At 42.4% G+C, this 26,239-nt stretch overlaps 1 protein-coding gene across 5 annotated transcripts; it reads right to left on the reverse strand.

The window, feature by feature from the left end:
* Positions 1-486: 486 nt before the first annotated feature.
* On the reverse strand, positions 487-25,508 carry septin4b (septin 4b). 5 transcript variants are annotated; one of them, XM_029843867.1, is made up of 13 exons: positions 6,769-7,038; positions 5,781-5,887; positions 5,003-5,284; positions 4,664-4,760; positions 4,501-4,587; positions 4,305-4,428; positions 4,073-4,207; positions 3,183-3,300; positions 2,989-3,090; positions 2,543-2,639; positions 2,289-2,451; positions 2,042-2,138; positions 487-1,228 (listed from the first exon to the last, which is right to left on the reverse strand). In XM_029843867.1, the coding sequence occupies exons 1-13, from the start codon at positions 6,908-6,910 to the stop codon at positions 1,160-1,162; spliced, it is 1,620 nt and encodes a 539-aa protein (XP_029699727.1). In that variant the 5' UTR covers positions 6,911-7,038; the 3' UTR covers positions 487-1,159. The 5 variants fall into 5 exon arrangements, with proteins under 5 accessions (XP_029699727.1, XP_029699728.1, XP_029699726.1 ...); XM_029843868.1 differs by lacking the exon at positions 6,769-7,038 and adding an exon at positions 9,776-10,443 and having other exon boundaries at positions 4,305-4,587; positions 5,781-5,894; XM_029843866.1 differs by having other exon boundaries at positions 4,305-4,587; positions 6,769-7,041.
* Positions 25,509-26,239: the final 731 nt, after the last annotated feature.

Consider the following 26,239-nt stretch of genomic DNA (forward strand, 5'->3'; position numbering starts at 1 on the left):
CCTCCATTATATCCTCTACCTGTCCTCCCCCCTCTCCTCTCTCCTCTACCCAGCCGGCCATCAGCAGGAGGGTCCCCCTACATGAGCCTGGTCCTGCTCAAGGTTTCTTCCTGTTAAAGGGGAGTTTTTCCTTGCCACTGTTGCTTGTCTGGGGTTAGGCCCTGGGATTCTGGAAAGCGCCTTGAAACAATTTTGATTGTATAAGACGCTATATAAATAAAGATTGATTTGATTTGATTTGTGAGCTCAATAATTACCAGACAGTAGGGTGTTGCTAGCTCAGTCTGTAGAGGATCAAGCTGAGAAGCAGAGGGTTGCTGGTTTAAGTGTCAGCAGGGCCAACATGTGGAAGACCCATAGCACTAAACCCAAATGTGCTCATACAGGGCCCCACAATGAGCCAAGGAGCCCTTCAATCACACACAGATAGAGCATCTACTAGAATCCTCCCACAGAAACCAGTCCAGTCCACCACATAAAGCACACTAGTGTGATGAAAACACTCTTTATTTTTCACCTGTAACAATATTAGAACTTTACAGAGCTCATCCTGCATCTCACTCATCTTGAGATAAATATAACAGACAAAAATTAAAAAAAACAAGAGCTTCACGGGAATGTAATGTAATTTAAACATATAAACACAGTAAAAGACTCTTTATCCTTTGATATGAACCTCTGTCCGATCAGTTAGAATATGCCTTCGTGAGATGACCACTTTCCTGGGGGAATTAAATAAAACCTGCTTCCTTATAAAGTTACATAAAATAAAATGATGATATTAAAGCAAAGCTGCAATGATCAAAGGAACAGGAATTCCAAATCAAACAAAACTCGCAGAAGCACTTAACAATGAAAAACAGAACAAAACACCGTTGTGATATAGAAAATTAAATTATTACAGTATGAATGCATATTAAACCATAAAGACCATCAAATTAAAAACTTGCACCAGAAAAGTGTGCTTGATACATTTGTCACCGCATGTAAACCTCATATCAGACCTAAGGTAAATAACAACAACCCTGCAACCATGGGGCTGAAAATAAATCACCTTTACTGACCCAACAAACCCCAAGGATTTAGTCACACCACCGCTCGTTGCCACTGACGACGTGTGTTAGTGTTCTACAGAGAGGCTTGTTCACGCCATCCTGCCTTAATATGCTTCCTTCTGCATGTGCATCTGATCCTGGATCCTCTGGAGCATCTCCTGCATCCGCCTCAACTGCCAGGACAGGAAAGATCACGTTAGAATGGCTGCACCTCTGCGGCAACACACAAATCAGTACCACACGGTTCTGATATCACAATAAATAGATAAATACCAATCATGTGTTGCAATGACAGCAACACAGTAATTCAGATGAAAATTAGTGGAGGGAGGTCAGAGTCCACCAGAGTTACTGTATAATGTCTGTCTTTTTAAGTATAGAGACATACACATATTACAGCTAAATTCAGTTTTTTACATCATTGTGTATTTGGTCAAAGGACAGTTTCCTGTTTGAAGGGTTATCCTCACGTCAATGACTCTCTGGACCAATCCTGACTACAATAGAATATATATGGGACATATTTCCTGCCCAACACGCGCTGGTTCATAGATGATAACAGAAAACTCAACTCATTTAATTATCTGTCTGACCTCCTTATCACTGCAATCACAATAAATAAAGAAATAATTCAATAATAAAACAACTGAGAAAAAGTGGTTGTTTTATTTAGTGTAATAAATAGAGAGTGGAGCGGGGGTGGGGAGGTGGGGGTGAACCTTTATTTGAAAGGGTTCCATCATGTCTCTTCATAAATATTTGGAAAGGAAAACTTTTGTCACTGTTGTTGAATTGTGTGATTGATTTCTGCTCAAACAGGAGCGGCTTCGTCTCACTGTGACACTCGTGTGGGACATTTTGCACAAACGTGCGCGAACTCAGAGGTACTCGTCGCCTTTCTCGTAACAGAGGCCCTCTGCTTCGTGCGGGACACCCGGATCAGGATTGTGCTGCTGTGCATCCGCTCTGCATTCAGGGTGCCGTACCTCCTCGTCTTTCTCTCGGATGAGCTTCTCTGTCTCGTCCGCCACTCCGGACAGCGCCGGAATGGGAAAGTCGGTGCCGCTCTCCCTGGTTAACTTACTGCAGTGGTAGGGAAGTTTAGAATTGAATCAGTAAACATCTGACACAATATTTAAGCCTACAGCCGTGAGTCTTTACATAAGCACTGACAGCTTTCGGTTCACTCTGGTTCATTCTTCTGTAAGTCCTGCTGTGTTTATCTAAGCATACTTGCGGTTGCGCTCCTTCACCACCATGCGGGTCATGCTCTGGATGCAGTGAGCTCTGTAGTTCTCGTAGTGGGTCTCCCGGGTCACATCCTTCAGGTCTTGCATGTGCGTGCGAATGAGCATGTTCCTCAGCTTCACAAAATCGCAGTGTGCCGAGTTCTCCACTGTGAAGCACAGAGTGTGCAGCGACTCAGCAGCAGATACTCTGGCATCAAACGCAACCCAAAGTCCAGGAGCGGAGTGGAGCTACTCTACCTTCTACGATACCCCAGGGGTAGAGACGACCTCGCACCCTCTTGCCTTTAGCCTCCACCACTGTGTTGCTGCCAATTACTGCAAACGGAATGCTCTCCTTGTTGGAAAAACAGAAGGAATTGTGAAAATGAAAGTACTGTTTTGGCATGGGATAAATCAAGCCTGACCTTTTTTGTGATGTGAGCACTTTAAATCTTGGAAGAGTCCCTCCATTTTTAAACTCCTACCCTAGTTTGTAACCCTGCTCGTTCTTTATTTAATGTCTCTGTCTTTCTCGCCCATTAACAGACTGCTCTCAGGGGCACTTGGTCAGAATCCTGGCTGCTTCACAACAGTTTATACCAGAGGAGTGTTGCTCCATCAATTATTCATCTGTGATATAACGACAGCTGAGGTGTTTTGCTCTGTGAGGAGGTGTAAAAAGCAGAGAGGGCTCTGGCTCTCACCTTCAGCTCACTGTCTTGCTGCTTAAAGTCTTCATCTTCATCTGAGTCACAGTCAGGAAATTGATATATCTTGATGCCGTATTGCTCAATTTCTTCGCGGATCTACAGAGAAACAGGAGGCAGAGGAAGAGATTTATTCTTAAATGTAATAATGGCTGCAAAAGTCAGGTAGCTGGTTTGTTATTGCAATCTACCTTGATTTTCTTTTTCTTAACCTCAGTGGGGGTGAGCGTGTCTGCTTTAGCAAGGACGGGCACAATGTTCACCTTCTCGTGCAGAGCTTTCATAAACTCTACATCCAAAGGACGGAGGCTTGAAAGAGACAAGATGGGTATGCAAGTTAAGTTTGTTACAGATAAAGAAAACATTTAAAGTTCCCTCAAATAACTGAATGTATTTTGTGTTCTGTAAAATAATTTCATAGTTATATCATCAGCAGTCTTCATTCCCTTTATTTAAACAAAGACATATCTAAAGGAGTCATGCATTCTTAAGTATTTGCTTCTAATACTGTTGCAACAAACACTCTTTTCGGTTGAGTTCTATATTTAATTTGCATCTAGAATGCTGAAATTCTCCTCCTTGATGTGGCATATTGTGGGCACTATGTCTTATAGTACAGAAAAATGGTAAATTTGCAGGTGAAGAAGCCTAAAACCAGGTTTGTTATTAGTAATGGCGGACAATCGTCAACAGGGGTCGCGCTTTCATCACCGACACAAAGGCCTTCAAACATGGCACTGCGGCTTCATGCAGTTTGTAAGTATGAGTAAGGTATTTTTAGCACTTGCTAAAGGGTGGTGGAAACATCAGCAGCACGTGAGGGGGGGAAGAATGTGAGGAAATGAAAAAACCTTCATGGGAGCTGTAATGAATTAACAATGGAGGGACGCAAATGCAGTTATGCACCAGTGAAGCAGATATTCCTGATGCATTTCAGTCACATCCGGTCCTTGTTTAAAAACCGTGGTGCTACATAATAAAATGGGGGCTGTGAAAGCACTGACATGTTGCGGCAGTGATAATTTCCATTATGAGCACAGCAAATGAGAGATGAGACATTGGCACCACGCATCAGTCTTACCCATGACCAAAGGGTGAGATGAAATAAAGGCAGCAGTGGACGCGGTTGTCCTGGATGTTCTTGCGGTTCAGGCCGCTCTCATCTCTGAAGTACTGCTCAAACTGCTGGTCGATGTAGTCAGCGACTGACTTCCAGCTAAAAAAGAAACACACAAGGATGTTCAGCGGTTGAGGCAGTGGCATGCAGCCGCACACCCCAAGGACCAGGCGTGTTTTGCTGATATGACGTGTACCATTCAGTGTTGTTCACAGCATCGCCAAATCCTGGAGTGTCCACGATGGTAAGCTTGAGTTTGACGCCTTTCTCTTCTATATCCACCGTGTGTTTGGTGATTTCTACTGTTTGTGTGATTCGCTCTACAGACAGGACAACCACCAAAGTTGTGTATAATATTACACATCTGGGGTCAAAGGCCGCGGTGTCCTTACCTTCAGCATTGAGCAGCTTCCTATCTTTGTACAGATCTGTGAGAAAGAGACTGTTGACTAGGGTGGACTTTCCCAGGCCAGACTCCCCTTCAGAGAAACAACAGAAAGGAGAACTGTGGCAGAATTCCACAAGATCTTACGTTCTCAGCAGGTGCGATTGTACCTGCAACCATGAGCGTGAAGTCAAATCCCTTCTTGACTGACTTCCGGTGCACCTGGTTTGGGAGCGTTGCAAAACCCACATATTCTTTGTCCTGGTCCTGCAAAAGAAACAAAGGTGAAACTGGACGTGTTTGACGGTGGTCAGCCAAAGTTTGAGCGCAGCCGGTAGGAAGACAAGCCCACAGCGGAGCAAGGTTACCATGGTGATCAAGGTTCTGTCCACAGAACATACTTTGTCACAGTCTATCTGCTGTTTTCAACGTCTGAAGAGGAACCCTACACCACTCAGACAGCATTTCCTTAACCACAGAACTACGCACTCTCCAGGATCTCGGGTTACCTCATTATTGTTGTACGGGTCAAATCGCCCCCAGGGACTCTTGGGCCTGGCAGGGGATGGCAAGTCAAATTCCACGCTTTTGCTCTGTGGCAAACTGTGGTCTGACCCTGAGTCTGAGAGCGCCCAATCCCCTGAGGGAGGCTGCAAGCACAGCGGGGGGTACTCTCGCTCATCGCCATCCCCGTCTGCATGACAGGGCTCATGATGCTCTGGCTGCCCTCCTTGTTGGGGAGGTTCTTGCATAATGTTCTCCACTTCTGAGTCGTCCGACTGGCTCAAATGCTAGAAAAGATGCCGTGGTCGAGGGGCATCGATGAGGCGAAGAGAATAAAGGGCAGGGAGAGGAAAAATTCAGCGGCCATGAAGGGCAGGAGGGAAGGAGATCCACAGGGCAGAGGGTGAAGATGGTTGTAGTTATGGTGACAGTAAACAATGTAAAATCATATTATCATAATACAAGCTGCTTCCAATGAAGCACGTTTCCTCAGACTGGAAATCCATTATTTATTATGGAAGTGGCTCTAGTTCTGGATAAGGCGGACCTCAAAGTTACTCAATTAAGTAAAAATAGCCCAAGGTGACATACTGATATAGAACTAAAGTGAGCTTTGCTATGGATGGACAGCAGAATTGAACATTAAAAAGCCCAGAAAGGATGTAGATGACTAAGGCCACTTCAGTCCAGTAGAGGGAGGATGTACTACATGTCAGCAGAGACAAAGAGGTCTGACATAATCAATACTTAATAGGTAAGGGAGAGATGACTGTTCTCTGGTACCTGGTCCTCATCTGGATTAAAGGAACCGGGACAGGAGTCATGCTCGTCTGATGACGAGTGAACCTCGTGGTCACTGTCCTCCATTGCAACTGGCGCAACAGTGCACTCTGCAATCTCCAACCACAAGGGAGCACATAAACACAAACACACACATCCACACACCCACACATACGCATTGTGGTGAGTAAAAATGGAATGGAAGGGGAAGATCCCCAAGTTCAGAATGGGTAAACAAGAGAGGAAGAATGTTTACAGGGAAGACAGATGAAGAAAGAAAAATGAAGTTATTAATAAAGATCAAAATAAAAATGTACAAACAGAAGCTATCACAGGATTTAACACGACTGCAAAACAGATTTGAGCTTGGTCTGAGTAATGAGAAACACAACTGAAACATAGATGTTATAAAGTCTTTCAGGGTGTCTTGACCCATTCTTGTCCCTTTCTGACTGTTCATTGTTCCAGGCGACACCATGAAATACAGCTGATGTGAGCTGCAGATCAGATCATCCATGTTTGGATTAGAGAGCCCTGCCGCAACACAAAAAAAAAAAATTGGATATCGCGCCATCTTAGCTCGACTGCAGGGGTTTTACGTGTGCCTGGCTCAAGAGCTTTGGGCAGAGGAAACATAGGTAGTTTTCCAGTTTAGGACATCAGTGACCTGCTTTCCTGCAACTGCAGCACAGATCAATCTCCAACATGGTGGATGGTCTGACCCACATACAGATGAGATGGTCGATGGTAAAACTTTGCAGCAGTCGTGTCTCAACTTCAAATTTTTTTTCTTGGAGATAAAAAAAAAACCCCACAGTGGCGATTTGTAAGTGTCAGATGTGCAATGTCTCTCTGAAATCACCACGGAAACATTTAACACCCACCTCCTTTGAGAAATATTAATCTTCAAAGCTCTATCGTGGCCTCACAGTCCAGCCCCACAATTAATTCTGCCACAGCGAGTCCCTCGTCTTCTCCTGCAGAATCTTACCTGTGGCTCCTAATACCTCGTCCTCTGGTCTCTGCAGAAGCTGCTCTTCAAACCCGCTCCAGCAGGCAGCAGGAAGCAGAGACCAGAGGCTCCAGCATTTATATGCCTGCATCAGAGAGGACGTTGCGCCCTTCAGCCCCATCGAGCTACACAGCGCCCCCGGTTAAGCAATCGGCAGCATTGATGAGTGACACATCACCGTTTACATTCTGCATACACACCAACAATTTCCCCCCTTAAGTGGTTGCTATAGTGATTTTTCTCAGGTGCAACATTGTTGATGCTGTGGACGTTAATTAAACACATCAGCTGCTTTATTGCAAACAATACATTAAACATGACCTGCTATGCAAATGAACTCGCTCATTATTTGAAAAGATTAATTAATTATAGAATATTGACTTTCCAATGCACATATCTTCACATCCAACATTAAGTGTGAAGCTAAATGAGCAGATTCCCTTATTAACATGGAAATATATGCTGGCTGCTACTTCACAAAGTAATCTGATACAAAACACGAACCTGATTGGACAAAACAAGAATATGTAATAATTATTAAATTTGCATGATCCAGCCTGGAGGAAGGGTTCTTCATTTCTCATTAAACTTAGAAGTTCCTGTTGTGTATGGATTGTGTTTCACTTTACTGCCTGTAACAGCTGACTGTAAAATTATTCCTCTTCTTTAGGTCAAATAAGATCAGCTGATATTTATGCTATTATTAGTGATATTAAAACAGTTACTGTTAATTCTTACAAGGCTTTTAATTTCCCAAGTGTCCAAAAAGTGATAGATGTTTTTCCAGAAACATTCAGTGGTTGTAACTAAAAAAGGACTGTTTGTAGTCTTGCTCACAATTTGTAGATAAAACGGAGATAAATGAATATCCAAAAGCTGCAGAAAGTCTGATCAGATTCTACGGTGTAAAATGTCCTCATGCTGATATCAGTTTTAGCACCCCACACCCCAGTAGGAAACCAGTGTCAATCTATCAGCATAGAATCAATATGTAATGAAACACAATTGATTGGCAGAGTAAACATCAATCCAGTGCTGATGAGCCAGTCCAGTATAGGAAAACCACAGTAACAAACACCAAAATCAGAATAAAGTAGTTGATATCCGGACTCTTTTTCCGGGTCCCATCATTTCTGTTACACATTATTAATCAGAATAAAATGTGTAACAACAAGCATCTCTGACACCAGTCTGATACAGTTTTATTCACCTCCCAGTCTCTCACTAGAACTGGAACAGCTGTTAGATGAACTAATTACACTTTCTATATGTGGCTCAAACTGACACTTCACGTCCTCCAGAGGGTTTGTTCATCCGGCCTGATAAAAGCAACCTTTATCATTAGCGACACCCCGCAGAGGAGTTGAGTGATAAAACAGAGTGAGTGATTCTGGGTGAGACCACACTTTAGCTGCTGGCAGATGGCTACGAGACAACCCTCAGGTCAGGCTGGGAAATGTGCATGTGTTATAAGACCTGGAGCCATAAAATGATGTTTGTTTATTTCTCATGAATGGACTATTAACTGAACTTGGTGGGCTGATGGGCAACGAACCTGGAGAATCATCCTGATGTTTGTCTAGAAACTCAATTTAAGGGGACTGTTGCCCCTTGATGCAGATTGGCCTCTTTGACTGTTTGTTGTACATACATTACAGACCAGACATCTAATTATTTTAATCAAATGTAATAAGCAGTTTTAAAGCAAAGTAGTAGGTTGTTGCATGACCTAAATACAATTATTGTCCTCTGCAGGTTGCAGCTCATAAACAGTCCAATATAAGAAAAATACCTCACAATGTGTTTCACAAAGAGGCTCATGGTTAGAACATGAGACAGGATGGAAAAATGCGTTCAACATAAACATTTGTGTGGTTGACAAAGCTGCCTTGTTGCTGTTGGATAGCGTCAGTAGTCTGGCTGCCACAGTGTTGACAGACAGTGATATATTGCGTGAAATATTGCTCACAGTGGGAAAACCACTTCAAAATCTCCCTATTGGACATGGGAAACGCAATAAGAAGCTGCCAGGGGCCATCAAGAAGCCAAACGGAAGTTTGTTTTTAACTTTCTGGGGTAGTTGGAGAGATAAGCCTTTCCTTAAATGTAAAATTAAGTTGAAAGAATGACCGAGCCTTTACTCAATGGATGCAATGTCGTGATGGGATGATGAGCTCAGACGTTTAACCGTCAGAGCTGAGCTGGTGTGCACAGTTTGGCTGCAAAACGAGAACAATGTCAACAACAGCAACAACAACAACAACCTAATTCTACAGTAGTTATGAAAAAGCAGACGAAATAAGATTCCCTCTTTTTTCATTGCGGGCGAATGTTCTGTACTGCTCCAGAGGGGTTTCTCCTTGTAGTGAGGCCAGTAGCAGGTGGTGAAGCGAGCCGTATGTGTGTGCTCTCTGCGTGAATGTTGCGCTTGTTTAGATAGTTATTGCAGGGCTCTGTGTGAAGCTGGCTCAGTGCTGGGACAGAAATAGGCCCCTCTTCACACACTCCCACAGTTCTCGAGCCGATGCACATCTCCACACGAGCGTTAAACTGCACAGTCGGTAAACCGAGGTGTAACTTCTCTTTTTTTACAAAAAATAGCAGCCAAAAAAAGACCATAACAACCTTGTTCCTGTCATTTTGAATGAACCCTCCTACCACCAGGGGCTGGAGACACACTCTGGATACATTAAACTGTCATATCTGATCAACCCACCTATGCTGTCACATCTTAGAGATCGACTGAGACCAGTTTCACAGCTACTCATCCATTCCAGTACAGTCCTTTAGAACAGGTACGCACCCTTAATATGAAGAAAACTAATGCTCGTGCATGGCCACACACATGTGGAATGTCTACTCAGGCATGTGTGTTGCGTATGCAGGCCTTTCTCCATCCATGCAGCTATGATGAAAAGTTTAAAAGAAAGGGTAATATTACGAAAACAGTCAAAGACAGGCAGCCGCAACAATAACAAGCACATACCTCTGTGTCACTGTTTGTTTCGGAATTTGTCGACATATCTTCTCTTCAGTACCAGATGCCCCATCAACTAGAGGTGGAAACTGCTAAAAAAAAACAAAAACAAAAAAAACGGGAATGGTCCTTGGAGCATTTTACTGTCAGAGCATCCTGGTGGTAGTCAGCTCTCCTCACCAAATCTGCATCCTTGACTTGGAACTGAGGGCTGAGGCCATTACACCTTGATGTGAACCCCTCAGCATCTTGAGGTTTTCTCCAGCTCCACCCTGCCCTCAAGTTTGAGCCAATCTGCAGCTGGTATGAGGCGATGAGATGAGGCGTCAGCATCTGCCGCGCTGTCCCGACTTCAGAGGAGGTGAATCTCTGTCGGGAGCTCAGCAACATCTGCACTGGCCTGGCTTACAAGCCTCTGGTGCCCTCATTCTTAAAGCCACACCAGAGATCGCAACTACACACACGTGCACACACTCTAATATTATTATAATATTAAGACAATGAATGAGATATTCAACCCTGACATCCCAGTTGGTTGTGCCAGCACCACAGTGACACAAGGAGCATCTGTGTGTATGTGTGTGTGTGTGTGTCCATGTTAAGATGGAGAGGTAGCCTATATGGTACAAATAATCAGTTTATACAGTATACATGTCTTTTACTAGCCTCTTTCTCTCTCTTTATCACTCTCTGTCTCCCTCCTTCTCTCTTACTTACACACACACACACACACACACACACACACACACACACCCACCCACACACACACACACACACACTTAAATAGGTCATAGCTTAAAGCTTTTTCATTAATCTCTGGATCTGTGCTTTGCAGGTCTTACAATTATCACATAGTCTTCTGACTAACAGTTATTGATTGTTAAATCACATAATATGTAATTTAGACTGACACTGACTGGCCCAGATTGAATAAGTGAAGAACAGCGACAAATTCTGCTGACAATTTCTTTTTTTGGCCTGTGGGAAAGGGAGGCCTAAATGTAACATGATCGCTATCGTAATAGCTCTCATGATAAGCGTGCCAGCTTCTACGGCAGCAAGGACGACCATCCGCGGTAGATGGGGAGCAACACAAACAATCTTTGATCAACAGACATGTCGGATGCACAGCGGGCACATCTCACATGAACCTCATTTGGTGCAGGGATACAACAGGCATCTACTTCCTGTGAGGTGTGTCTGGAGAATGATTTTAGGTTTGCTTTAATCCTCCCTCCTGGCCTTCATCATGAGGGTGATTATCGCGGAACATCCAAAAGGGCTGACAGTGCCTGAGGGCCGGATCGCTTTCCCACTTCAGCACAGGCACAAGACATGACGACGCGTCCAGTAAAGCCTCTGTCTATGATGGTGCGGATCACATTACTATTTATTACCATCATTTCTTCCTTTTTCATCTGGCCAGAGTCCAGTAAGGGTAAAATGAGGTCCCTCCTAAAGTGCAGCCTCAGCAGACAACAACTGCCAGGGTCCAAAAATAGTCCAATAATTCAGTACAAATCAATCAAATTTTAGAGCTTTTCAAAGGAATGTTATTGCGGCTTTGCAGAGAGTGCAGCCATTCTTGGTCCCACAGGCACTGGACAAGGACAGCTTGACACACAGCATGACTTTACTGTCTAGGCCTAAACCAAACATGTGGTTATCTCTTATGAGAGCATCATTATGTAAGCCTCAACCACCCTCCACACACCCACTTAGATGCCCTGAGCGATTGATAAGAAAACCCAGGAACAAGTTGTTGGAAGCAGACAGAAAACACACAGGAAGAATGTTTTTTTGACTGACATGAGATAGAAGAATGCGGAGCAAAATGCGGTAGAACCTCCAGACCCGTGAAGCCAATATCCATCAATTCTACAGGAACACAAACACTGTTGTACAATAGTGAGGAAGAAGTCGATGCTGGATCGGCTGAACTTGCACTTCCTACACTTCCTCCTGCATTCACTCAAGGCACTTTATCTGAAACGGAGATTCCTGTTGGAAAGCTGCTAAAGCATTTATTCCCTTTGTTTATGTTTTTTTCCTCCCCTTTAAAAGTTGGTAAGGCACCACAAAGGCCTGAAATCCTCGAGGGAGAGGGGGGATTAAAAATGAGGAATTCCTTTGTTCAGACTAATGCATTTTAATCCCAGGCTATACAATAATCAGCATTTAAAGAAGGACATATAACAAGAGTAGAAGATATAAAATCTAGATAAAATAAATAAATAATAAATAAGATTTGAAGTTTACTCTAGTCTTACCGTTCTACTACCACTAGGGGTCACTGTTCCCGCCCTAAAGCCCTAATGCTGTCAGGACATAAATACAGCTGCAAATATTTTATTAATTAATTTATCAATTGTGTTGACTGATTTCTGTTTTGGTTTGCCTTGTAAAACCTTATTTAAACTTTAAGACCCCTCACGAATATAATGTTTTTGCACATATGTTTCATTACCTTTAATGCCAACTGTTACTGTAACTGATTGTGCTCATGAGCAGTGAGCCAAATGAACGGAGAGTCTTGTGGAAAGCAGAAAGTAAGGCAATTATGGCCAGATAAATTCAAGTCTCAATTTACCGTCTTTGCACTGTTCCATTTTGTAATCTTTTCCAGCAGGTTTCGATGTCTAAAGCGCCTCGTTAGCAGAAAATCATAATGTTATCTGACTAAATTAAGAAAATTATGGTTACAAAAATTAAACTTAAACAAAGTGCTGAAATTAAGCAACCGCAAGAAAGGATCTGGAGTACCCTGGAATGTGGAATTAGATTTTATTCCACTACCTATGGCAGAAACGATGGTCCATTATCAACAACAACAATAAAATTGTATCAATTGCAACCAGAAAGATGCATTTATTTTAATATACATTTCCTTGAACAAATGGAAACACCTGTAAGACAAAAGCCAAGAGAAACAAGAACAATCAACATCTGCTGGGTGGTGAACTTTGTTTGCCCTGGCCAAAGGAAGTCGGTGAGTTGTGTGGCCCCATTTCTGCCACGTTGAATTCCAGGCCGACTAACTCCCACATTACACCAACACAAAACCACCTTGTGTGATTGTTGGCTCTTGCCGAACCTTATCATGATAATGTTGCAAGGGTGAAGTCTGGAGTCAGAGCCAAAGAGCCGTTTAAACAGAGTTGGCTTTGTTTCTTGAGCAGATCCAATAATTCCATCAGAGTCTGGGTTTTCTGCCCTGCCAAAAACTGCAAATAAAGTGAAATAAGCCTATAGTGGATACATATTTTTTAAAAATCCATTACATTACAGACACTAAATTAAAAACTGCAATAAGTAGTTTCCTGAGGTGGGTGATGCTGGAGGCTGAGCGTTACATCACTACAGTGCCTTTACTATTTAATTACACCAGCATCACTATTTAGGAGTTGCTTTTAAACCCTTCTAAGCTCAAGCTATATTTAAAGAATCAAGCTTGGAGTTCAGTACTGAGAAAATATGCAAATCTGCACATATGCTTGCACAAAAATGGCTTCCAAATTTGTTTTGCCACAAAACCTCTGAGATTTAATTTCAATACATGTGCCTCTGTAAATGCTGCAACCTTTCCTCTCAGAATGGGAAGTCTCAGCTCCTACATGAGTGTGTAGAGCAACATAATGCACAGAAGCTTTTTAGCTGGTTCAATACTAGACTTCACCTGTCTGAAGATTAAATATGACAAAATGTGTTTGCAGCTGATACAGAGAAAGATTAACCTGTTAATTGCTACATTATTTTATAGTATCATTCTTCAATATTTAACTATCTTCAAATGTGTCTCCTGAGATTACAAATTTAAAATATAGGATTTACAATGAAGAATATACATAAAGATCTGGAGAGTCACAATATTGGAGAACTTTTTTTTTTTAATTGAAAGATAATCAGATCAGACTGTTTAAGAACATAACACTCGAACAGCACCAGTTTTGAAATCTACTAACTTTTGGTGAAATAATCCATTACTGTAAAATGCAAGTGGAAAAGCCACCTCAGTTTCCCTGCCAATCACTCTGGGTCATCTGGGTCAACTTCCTGCCGTCTCGACGCCACATGAGATTCCTGAGAAGCTAATAAGCAGGTTAGTGGCTCAATAAACTGTCTATTTAAGTTGTTATAAAACTGTGTATGTGGATCATGGCAGCTGCATCTGGACTTCACCTGTGAGTGAGCCGATTAAAGCTGGCTTCCACCATGCAGACCTAAGAATAGCTGCCTCTGTGCCGGTCAGTCTGGTGTCTAGCAGTTTGTTGAGAAGATGTCTTCTACCAAACAAACATAGTGAGGCTCTTTGGTCTGTTTATTCTCAGATTACCATCCGGCAGACCACAATAGTGACTTCTGGGTGGATGTGGACTGGTCTCCAACAACAACACAACAACATCTACATGTGATGATGTACACATAATTGTCTCCTTCCTCCCCATCATTCCATCAGTTCTCCTCCTGGATGTAATCTCTACTCCTCTAATCTGCACCCCTGTTTAAGATCTCTCTCTCTCTCTCTCTCTCTCTCTCTCTCTCTCTCACACACACACACTCTTAACTTGTGACCTTGTGTTACTCTTGCATTCTGCTCACAAACACATGCACATTCAGGACAAACAAAACTGTCAAAAATTACCCACAAACTACAGAGTGTTACGAGTGCATTCCAAAAGCACTGCAGGCTTTTGGAGAGGCTCCAAATCCAGGGGCATTATGTAGAGCACATGGCACTCATCAGCAGCAATAACACCTCCGGTCGACGAGGTGTAAAAGGACTGTGAAAAGGAAGTGTCACAGACTTTGATACACCTGGCATCCTCCAGGACCGAATACGCTGTGTGGTTAAAATCCACAAACAGGGCCAAGAAATTACAATTAAAAACATCATCAATATACAGTTTTCACATGATCACGTGAACAGTTAAACAGGACATGATTTACTTGTGAATCAGGTTTGTTTTCAGCTGTTTTACAGCTGCATGTGTGGTCACAAAGTCACAACATGAGTAAGAAACATGGCAAACAGTAGTGGGCTGGCTGTTCATCACTGCATTCAGACATACACAGAAATTAGTCTGATAAATGGATTGGATTTCAATTAAGTTGTCAAAGCAAGTCTGTGGGCACTCTTGGAAAACCTGGACATGAGTTCTGAGAAGAATTCTTCTGTTGAGTTTCTATTACATTAATCAAAGGTCTCTAATGTCTTACGTAATTTAAAAAAAATCTCTTTAACCATCAACTTACACAAAACATTTCCTTGTTCAAAGCTTTCTGTTGTTTTGATTTTGGCCTTCAAGACATAAACATGACTTTCAACCCAATGCTAAACAGATCCTCATTTGGCATATGGGTCTTGGTCAAAGTGCATCTTTTAATTATATCTAATAAGGAGAAGCCTGAGATAAAGAGGCAAAGACCAGTAAAAGTGGTGAACTCAGTGGTTAAACAGCCTCGGGTTTTCCACAGCTGCTGGGAGCAGTGGGAACCAGCCGACTATCGGTGTTTGACAGTGATGCAGACAGAAGGATGTGGGTGAAGGGCAAGTTCACAGGGTACAACATCAGCGACAGCAAGATGGCATGAGGGGGAGAGAAGCGCTTCAGGTCCTAAACTGATGCCCAGAAATCCAGAGATCAAATTCAATTACAACTATTGTGTATTTTTCTCCCTTTTGGCTCTCTCTGCTTTCTCTGTCACAAGCAGGATGGGCACGCCTGTGAAGCAAAGTCAGGAAGTTTGCATTACTGCATTTTATTCAGCTCTGCTCAAATCAGGTTAAATGTCACTACAGGGACATTAAAATCCAAGGAAAACCTTTTTGGCTTACAGTGCTGCATATGTTGAACACAGCTCACTGTGGTTCCCCCCAAATATTTTCCAACAGATGCTCATGGTATAATTTCCATCAACCAAAAATAGCAGATTTACATTACAGAAATGAAGGAAATAGCCAACTTATAAAGCTACAATCACAAAAATATACAGCAGCTACCACACTGACAACAAAGGCTGGTGAATTTTAAATAAATGCAGATCTGAAGCTGGGTGAGCTGTTAGTAACGCTCATTTAGTCAGGACTAAACTGAGTTAGTATTGATCATGTGTTGAGTAACTAGCCCTATCTTTGTATTTGTTTTAAAAAGTGTGTAGCACCAAGCTGAGCTGTAAACTCCACATGTGAGTTTGTCTCTGTGTTTACACTCGCTGACGTTTGTGTGCCTGTTTGTGCAAGTGAATGCGCCGCTGACAAAGCCGCCCTCATCTTCATCGCAGCTGCACTGCGCTAACAACAATAATCCAGTCAGCCACATCTGCAACGTAAGGAAAAGAGCTGTGTGTATCCATGGGAACGGAACACGCCACATCGATGCAGCTACTGTTCAAAAAGGAACAAATGCAATGCATTTTTCTTAATGTCTTTTGAAGACTCTACAAATGATGCATTCACTTGTTCCTGCACACAAATTGCTGCTCTGACAGTGTGAGACAGCACTAAAAGTTGCCAACTGCTTTCTAGAAAGGCAGAATTCACACTCACTGTACCCACTGATGGATCTGACATCAGGGTTTTCAGTATGATCAGCCCTTGGTTCGCTACATTCTATTTTAAAGTCCTAGGACAATCCAGATTTAAATCTTAAACGTAATCATCGGCAACAGAAACCGCTGTTGTGGTGGCACCACAAACCCTCTGAGTTTACATACATGAATACAGATGTAAAAGTTTCTTGAAGTCAATTTTTTTTCACTCCATTCCACTGGTTGGAAGCAGGAATCTGGATGCTGACCTTAGACTAAATTCTCAGGCTAGCTCTATTAATAGCTCAGACAACGCCAGAGAGCCTACCGGTACTCGCCATGTCCCGATTTAGTCTGGACCAGGCTGTTGATTAGAAAGAAAAACACTGTTCTCCAATCGCACTCTCGCGTTAGTTGTGTGCTCCATCGACTTTACAGTGAAGGACAATGCAGCTAAAAATGTGCTGCATAATTTCAGTCCATCTGCATTCTGCACTTGCTGAAACGCTGATATCTTCTCAGAATGCAGATGTCTCTGCAAACAATGCACGGGCCTTCAACATCTCTCCCTGATCCCAACACTGTAGAAGGGGTGCCCCTTTTGGCACAGCTCCCAGGAATACCATTTACTTTCTGCAAGAGCAACACTGCTATGCCATAACCAGAATGTTCATTCAGACAAGGGGGACCTTTGTCTTTCTCTCTGTCTAAAGAATACTGGTCCTTTGCAACAGCAGTAAGAGCAAAAGTAGCTGTAATGCAATCAAAAACAAACTAATACTTTCTGAAAAAATTTCAGTTTTCAAACATGCCCAAAGTTGTGCTTCTACTTTAAACTCAACTGTTCAAAATGACTATAATTGGGGTAACTAAAGTTCTTCTGATTACACGAGCCTGGCTTTCATTAAAGGAGGACAGTAAACATTATCTTGGAATGTTCGGCAATCTAAAGATGTATTTCCTCCCCAGTGATCTCTGGTACAGCTTTCCCACTGAACACAAAAGTGGGACAGTGGCCACAAATGCAATTCTTACATAAATGTGCACTCAGAGCTGCATGTCGCTGTTAAAAAGAAATACAGCCTTCCCTTCTGCTTCTCCTCAAACTCTCATCTCCTGCTAACATACTTGGGTCCTTGTGTGAGTTTTGTAACTCAATCAGGTGCATCATCAAACAGTCTAAACACATTCCTGCAACCCTTGAGTTCTCCTAGAATATTCAACATTGCTCATAAACAGACTTATGACAAAGATGCGTCTGGTAGGCTTGACAGGTGGGACACAGAGGGAAAGAGATAACCTCCTGTCATCTTTACTCTGAAGTAAATGATGGCCTGAAGCCATCATTAACATTTTTGAAGAACCTTTAATGCTTTTTTAAGAAGGAAGTCTGAAATCAAAGTTTTGTGAAATTAAAGAAGTTTGCATTCAAAAACCATGAAAAATCACAGTTTAGATCATTCAGGTTATGAGGTAAATGACAGCCTCAGATTTGTTCCTTCACAGTTGTAATGAGCTCGATGAGAGATTTTTGCTAGTAACAATAATCCAATAAATTAAAAAAGTTCACTTCCTGCAGTAAATGAGAGCTTGAGAGAAACCTGCATAACAGCAGAAAACTACCGGATGTTTTTACCTCTGTCTTTTCAACACCCAAGTTTAAAAAAGAACCTGAAAGAGTCTCCAACAGTAAAAATAAGGAAGTCATTAGGTGCTTATGGTGCTTAAATACAAAGAGCAGCTCCATAAAGCAGTCAGTAATGGGCATCCATACTCTGCAACCTATTAAACTTTCAAGATCTCACTCTCAAACTCACACGTGTGCACAAACACACACACCCATGTAGACTTCTACACATTAAAATAAGACACCTGTAATTCAAACCACCTCACACAGTGCAACAGTAACAGAAAATGTGGTTTCCTGTCAGTGGTTTTAAACACACTATATTTAAGCAATTTGGGGTAAATTGCATACCAGAAGCCCTAAATTGCCTCAACATAAAGAGACGAACAGATATATAGAATGGTTAATTATCGAGAATCAATTTGAAGTTCAGCCATAATGAAAATTTATTGGCAACTGTAGGTGTGAGTGAACAAAATGTACAGAAAATGAGAGGGGGAACAGAAAGAAACAGAGTTCAGAGTGACGCTGGTGTGTTTGGAGCTTCTGGATAATGTGAAGAACATGTTGCAGGTATGTGGGTGTGTTTATCCAGAGGTTAAATGGAGAAAGCCTGAAAGCCAGAGGGCTTGCTGCAGGGCAGGCAAACTAAAACTTCTACTTTCTCCACCAGAGGAGGTAAAACAGGGGAAAAAACAGAGACTACATAAAAGGAAAGTAAGATTGAGTGGAATGTTAGGTTCAGGCTGAGAGGATCGACAGAGGCGCACAGCCGTGCACTGCTGCCCTTTGATCCATCGATGAGATGCACATGTTGTGGTGTTCACTGTGTACACATGACCCCGAATTCTCAGAGGCACGTTTCAGATGTTTACTCTCAAAATGATCAACGCAACCCTTCTGGATGAACATCACCCAAATATTTACCAAATATTTCATACAATCACAATCATTCTGTTAGAGATCAACAAAGAAATACATGGTGCATATTAGGAAATGTTGCATTCATGGGGAAGAGGGAGATTATCACCATCATTTGGATTTTATCATCAAATTCAACAGTCACGCTGCAGCATCAAATATTTAATTTGAACATCAGGCAAAAAGCTATTTGCACATAAATATTGCATTCATAAATATCATTTCTGGAAGGAGCTGTAAATACATGTTTGCAGTATGAACACATAACTCAATCATATTATTCCTTGTCTCAATTACATTTTTCCACACTTCTGATTGCAAAAATCGCTAAAGTACCGTGACTCTGCTGTTTACATAACTTGCATGCTGCAGTTCCCACAGCTTTTACAAATAGGCATGCAGGCCTACGACCCAAGAGCATTATCTATTCTGCTCTACTTATCCTAAAATATCTCCAAACCTTTATCCACCTCCACTTACAGCTGCATAACATGCTGGAATATCTACAGTAATGTTCATTAGTGCTGTGTTATCAAAGTAATACTATGGAGGAATACTTGAACATTAACATGAACATGGTTCAAAATTAACATCTGCTGGACAAAAATTGTTGTTTTGCTGGTTCTAGATCATAATAAGCTCTTATGTGTTCTCATTTTAGAACGTATAATCTTCTTACGTCACCACAGATTTTTAGTTTTATTTTATTATTTAAACACAAATTAAAACAGAAGTTTTGCTCTCCAGGGATGTTAGATAGCCGTTAGATCCTCGGGACTATCTCGACCATCTCTCCTGCTCTTCCTTAAAGCTAGCTTGGCATTTCCTCTCACTGTCCTGCAGCACAGCGGAAGCAAGTGGGACAGCTTTCTTAAGAGAACCGGACAGCTGCAGAAACCGCTGCAGCCTCTGGACACTCGAACTGCTTGGCTCTACAAGCTGGTTCACACGCAGACTTCTGCATTAATGTCACCGATTAACATCTCGGACTCGTCGGAACTTAAAATTGAATAAGCCATGGCAGGGCATGACAAAAAGTGGCAAAAGAAAATCCTCACTGCTAATTGTAGTTAATCTTAATTAAGATCAGCATAATTGATAACAAATATGCAAATTTCCACGAGACATACACAGTGTAGCTATCTGTACCCTTAAGGTCAGCATGAAGCGACATTTCATTCGTTAGCTACTGTTGGACAAACTGCTGCCTTTGGTCACGAGAGCTATGACATCTGTGCTTCTGAGCCTCTGGTCCATATAAAAATACTTTCCCTTTGTGTTATGTTATGTACAGCTGCAACAACTTCACTAGATGAAACACAACGCTGATCAATTATGAGTCCATCTTTAGTCTGAGTCCATCTTTAGTTGTTTCCTGAGATTAAGAGGCCAGCAATGAATGCTGTAAAGATAAAAATCAAAACAAAAAGGATATTAGTTACCCTCAAAAATGAACTGGGCGTGACAAACCTGCACAGCTACATCACTGATTCAAAAGATGATGAGTCAGGTGCAGACAACAGGCACAAACTGAGTCACATGCTTTTATTGTGTTGCTCAGAAAGCTTTACACCACTTCACTTCCCTCTCCGTGTTTGCAGAACATGATGAAGCTCTTCTGGTGTCACCATATCATTTCATACTTCATGCAGGCTGAGCACTGGAACCTCAATGAGGACCATGGGAACTGGGTCTAGGTTTATTTATAGCTGGTGGAAGACTTGGCAGAGACTGCTTATATGAGGCTTGAGAGGAATGTTTAAGGTCGCCCTGTGACAAAATCATCTGTACAGAGCCGATGCTGGAGGTTTAAAGGTTAGCGTTTTACTGACGCAGGACATCTGCAGAACTGCAGCCATTGGCCTGCATGCTTGGCGGTCCTGTAAGCTGTCTCAGCAGGGGCAGAAAGGAAGTGGTGAGAAAAGGAAATCAGGATGTCAGAAGAGGACCAAATAGGGTAAAACTGCAATAATTTTATAAAGTAGACATTTACAATGGGGTAATGACAATTATTTATAGAGTCTTCCAGCAGATGCTGACAGCAGATAGAGAATTTAGTGGAGAGAGGCAAAGAGAGGAGGGACTAATGAGTTTTAATACAGCCACATTCAGTGTTATTTTTGTACTGTAACTAGCAAATATACTCAATCAAATCAAATCAAACAACAAAAAAGTGATGGATAACATGGGAAGACTTAATTTGGTGAGAAATCTCAACACAAACTCAACACAGAGCTCCAGGAAGATCTTCTTGGGGTTTTAAGGCTGCTGTGTTGTACTGCACCGATGACACACCCATCAGTGGAAGCACAGGTCATATTAAGGTGTGTTTTTTCCAAATATAGCAGCATAATTATCCATTATATTTTACATGAATGTCACCAAGCCTTAGAGAAAGAACTAAACAAGTCAGGTTAACGCTAACTAATTAAGGTACCGGTAGCTCTGCACAAGCATAATCTTTTGCTAGTTTCCCTCATGAGCTACATGAATGCAGATGTAATTCAACCAGTGTTAAATCTTGATTCATCCATTCAGACATTTCTAGATTTAGAATTGCATCCATGTCAAATTTTGCTTCGAAGATAGAAACAGCTTGATGTTTTCCAATCAAATACGCTATTTATGGTGTGTGTTCTTATGACCGGGACCACTTGGACTACATAATAATCATGTTTTGATCTCAAATATCCACTAACCAAACTGCAAATAACTGTGTTTTCATCTGTGTGCTGAAAGCACTTAGCTGATTATACCCTAGTCTTAATGCCTAAAAAGTACCTTGTGATGCAGCTTGACTGTGGAAAAAACTGGCTGTTACAAGAATAACACACGATAGCACACACGATGGCATCTCATGCACAACAAATTGCTCTTTATGTGCTCATCTTTCACCATTCCTTTGTTGTCTTATGGAGGCCTCATATCCAGGGAAGCGTTGCGTGCCTGCTCCCTAACACGATTGTTTGCCCTCGCATCAAATGGAAGAAAAGCCCAGAAGGGCTGCCTGTCAAAGAAAATCCCACGGGGCAAAATGTCACAACTGCACCACCACACTGGGATTCGCACTACCGGTACATGTTCAGCAAAGGAAACCCACACACTTCATCCAGTGGGGAGGTTTGCCTAAATAATGGGTCAAGTTTCACAGCTGAGTGATGTGATGTCCTCTCCCACCGAAGGGCTCACGGTGTTAAGCAGCACTATTGTTGGCGCGTGAACTCGGTGAAATAGATGTCAAGAAAATAATAACATATGATCCCAAACAGCTGCTACAAATGCAAACAGGAGAGGAATTATATTTGCTCTCTCCTCTGCTAACCCACAATGGGTGGATGCTATGCATTTTACAAAATAATTAAGTTCTGTTTTCATGGAACACATATTTATTATTATTGTGTAGGCAGGTAGCATTTGTTCTATCCCCAACACAATCAGCAGACAGACACTGTAAGGTGTGGTACACAGTCTACACATTCTGCCATTCCAGTTTACAAATGAATGCAATAGGAATGCAGACATCAACAGTGGCAGCAAATGAGAAACACAGATGCAGAAGCAGCAGAGGAATGGAGGAAACAAAACTACGCCCAGTGCAGGCCAGCGACCTTAAGAGCTAATAAAGTCCATGTTTAGACTGCCTACATTTTAGCTGAAGCAGCAATTGGAGGAACACAAAGCTAATGGCTAGTTGAGTTAAAGCCACAGAGGAATGTGCGCGAATGCTTTACCATCCAGGGCCAGAGTTGCCTGATGACGTCATCCTGCACTCTGTGTGTGTGTGTGTGTGTGTGTGGTTTTGTGGATGTTTTGGGCTAACGCGTGGAAGCCGCATCCCCCGTCTCACTCCGCCACACCCCAAAGCTGTGCCTGGGTTTACGGCTGCGAGCCAAGTGAGGCTGAGCAGGCAGAGTGCAGTGGAAGTGGGGCAATGGTGTGTCGGAAGGAGGGGCAGCAGGCATCAGCTGTGATCACAGCAATTCCTTTCAGAAGGCCGAGAGTATGTATCGAGAATTAAATCATGGGTGTGGTTGGAAGAAAAATGCACCCGTCCTTTGACATCTGCTTACTCAACTGCAGACTCAGCCCCGAGAGATGTGCCACACCATTAGGAGTGTACGCAAATCTGGGCTTTAGACACAAGGTGTTCCGTCTCTACAGCTTTGTCACATAGGCAAGGAATGTTTCTGAGGGAAGGACGAGGATCTGACACACCCATCCAAATTCAGATCTCTCCAACGGTGTGTGACCTCTGAAGGCCTGAAAACAAACACGCACCACTTTTATCCACACACAGCCGTGACTAGCACAGCTGGCTGAAGTGAAGACAGAGAAGAGCAGTGAGTGGGGGCTTTATTTACTTTTAACACTCAGCTGACGAGCCACACACTACCAAAAAGGTGCAAACAGAGGAGCATCTTGACTGTGAAACACAAACTGCTGACTCTGGGAGATGGAAAGAATCTCCCTTAAAACTCAGACAAATGCAGAATTTAGACAACCCAAGCTGAGTGACACAACAGTTCCTGAACAGCCTCCTCGCAGAAAAAGTTACAAGGATATTTGTGCTCCAAGGACACGCCTACTGCTTTCTCGCATCAAACAAAAAAAGCCTGGCGCTCAGTGACCTAATGCAAGTTCAGAGAATTCAGAGCAAAAAACAATCACATGCTCAGCTTGAGAGCCTTGTGGATGCAAAACGGTTGTCATGTGCATGGTCACTGAGCCTGGATTAATACAAATCAAGCTCAAGATAAGGCTTCCAGATCTTAATTCTCTCAACAGGGACCAACATAGCATTGGCCAGGACTATATCAAGACCACCCAGGCTGATATGAAAGCTTTGTGTGTGGAAACAGTGAACCCCTAGATTCTTACCTCTTCGTCTGGTCAGACAGGGATGGTTTGAAATTCCAAATCCAGAGCAGGTCAGAAACATGAGAGAAAAACAGAAACACCCTGTCAACATGATGAACATGGTTTTACAGTCAAATGGTGAATTTATAAATACCAGTCAAACCATACTGATGTAATAAAGAGTGACATGCCTCAGCTGACATAGTTGTTTGACATCTGGAGAATCCAGTTTTAGGATTAGTCTGCTTGTGCAAATGTGCATGTGTGTGCATGTTTTTACAAAGAGAAAATCTACATGAGGCATAGATGTAAAGTGAAGCAATGGACAGGCTGCATTAGTTTAATCCTTGAATTAAAGTGCAGCAGAATGAGGAAATTCTTGATTTGTTTTAACAGTTATTACCTAAACATGTAGATGTCTGTCATGATATCGCTGGTTTAAAGGCATAATCACAACAGTTCATGTTAGTCTCATTTTCTATAAGCCACACTTATATAATTCAATAATTCAAATTATTCATGAACTTTCAATTAATGTGGAAAAATCCTGCACCAGGAAACTTCTGGGCTCCGTCGCTAATATTGAGTCAGTAAAGACACAAAGGCCTTAAATATCAATACAGCTTCAACACATACTACCGTTAATGGCGACTTCAGGAAGAAGGCAAACATGCAACAGTACATTTGGACAATATTTAATGAATGAGCTGCATCCTGCTGCTGCGCTCTCAACATGCATCACCGCACAAACTCCTGCACATCACTGGCAGAAGACACAGCTGAGCGGATAAAGCTGACATCCATGCTCTCTCTCTAATTGTTAGTTTCCCTGGTGCACGCTCATGTCTTTCGCCAGTGATGCCACAAGCAGCGGCACTGATGGCAGCGTTTCCCTGCATGACTTTCTCTGAGGAATGCAGCACACATCCACACAGTCTCCTTCATATACTATTTTCTGACATTCTGAGCAACCCTCTGGCTGCTGCCTGCTTCAAAACAGCAACTATGGTTTCTGCAGTTTACTGAAGACTATGTTCATGATTCACAAAAAGGGACATGCGCTCATGATTGTGATTTTATCCATTTTTATTTACAGTTTTGGTGTGACTTCATCCCCAAGCCATCACATTAGATATGTCTGGTAGAAACTTATCAGGGTCAGAGGCTGTATATGTAAATGCATGTTTGAAACTCGAATTAGAGGTCACAACTGGACTTCATCAGAACTCATCGTACACCCTGACAAACAGATGTTATAGTATCACATTTCTACAATGAATGACATTTTCGCCCAATAAAAGTGATTTGAGAGAATGCAAACGAGATTTGATCCAAAAAAGATTCGGTGTCGTGGTACCGAGCTGGTACCGAGCTTGCACAGCTGCAGAATTGTAGCCTGTCCCGTGTTGAAAGGGACAATCCGCAATGTGCGAGCAGTGACGTACGCTGTTATAATTCAGTAATAAAACGCGACCCTTTACTCGGCCAGTTCCTGACAAAGAACCGAGTCACGACAGCGCAGAGGCATCACCGGATTGAAACAGAACCTCCCAGCCGGTACTCACCGTGGTTGAAAATTGCGGACCGAAACCGGTTGTTGCTGGAATAATTTTCCATCTCTCAAACTTTCAGCTATCCGCGACCTCCTTCTTCTATCCGTTGTTCGTTACCACTAATCTCCTCTCACAAGTGGGGTGAAATGACAGCCTGTGTGTTGAGTGTGACCGGACAAACCCGTCCTACACACACACACACACGCACGCACACACACACACACGCGCGCAGTGACGAGCCAATCAGTACGATGACGTCATGAGCTGCGGCAGCGGAGACAGAATGAAAACAATCACACGTGGATGAGATCGGTGGAGGGTCACGTGCGCACCTGTAAGTGGTCGCGACGCATCTCGCGAGATTTGTTTTAACATCCACAAACGCAACGTTACAGAAAACAAGCACCTGAGGAAAATATTGTAATATTGTTTTAGTAGTAAGTCTGTCTGTACGTTTAACGATATGTAAGCCTGTGAGATCAAAAATACAAAAGTGCTTTTAAACTCGTACTTATTTGGTCATTGAAGCTTTTACTTAATTTTTCAGAACGCCATTGAAAACCTACATAAAAAATAAAAACCGCACAACAGACTCTGGTCTCGATCAACCGCGCGCCAACCGACATCTAGTGGCCATAACAGAAATACACAATTGTTCATTTAAAGCAGCAGTACTGTATGTAGTTTGAGACCATCGCTTGTACTACTTACAATCAAAATACTTTGGAGCGTAGTATGACCAATAATATTATATAATAGAATGATTGTAGCAATAGTATGACACAAAACTAAGAAAATGTAATAGGTTTATTGTTACCCAAAGTTTGGGCGTTTGCAAGATCTGAGCTTCATCTGACAGCGACTTTCCGTCTCATGTGGCCTGTTGTAATAATTATTGAATTTGTCCCCGTATTTGGGCATCAGCATCATCCACTTAGATGGAGGAGTTTCTTCACTCTTAGAAGATACTTCTGCAACACAAAATAA

The sequence above is a fragment of the Takifugu rubripes genome, chromosome 11 (genome assembly GCF_901000725.2).
Source record: "Takifugu rubripes chromosome 11, fTakRub1.2, whole genome shotgun sequence".
Classification (NCBI taxonomy): Eukaryota; Metazoa; Chordata; class Actinopteri; order Tetraodontiformes; family Tetraodontidae; genus Takifugu; species Takifugu rubripes.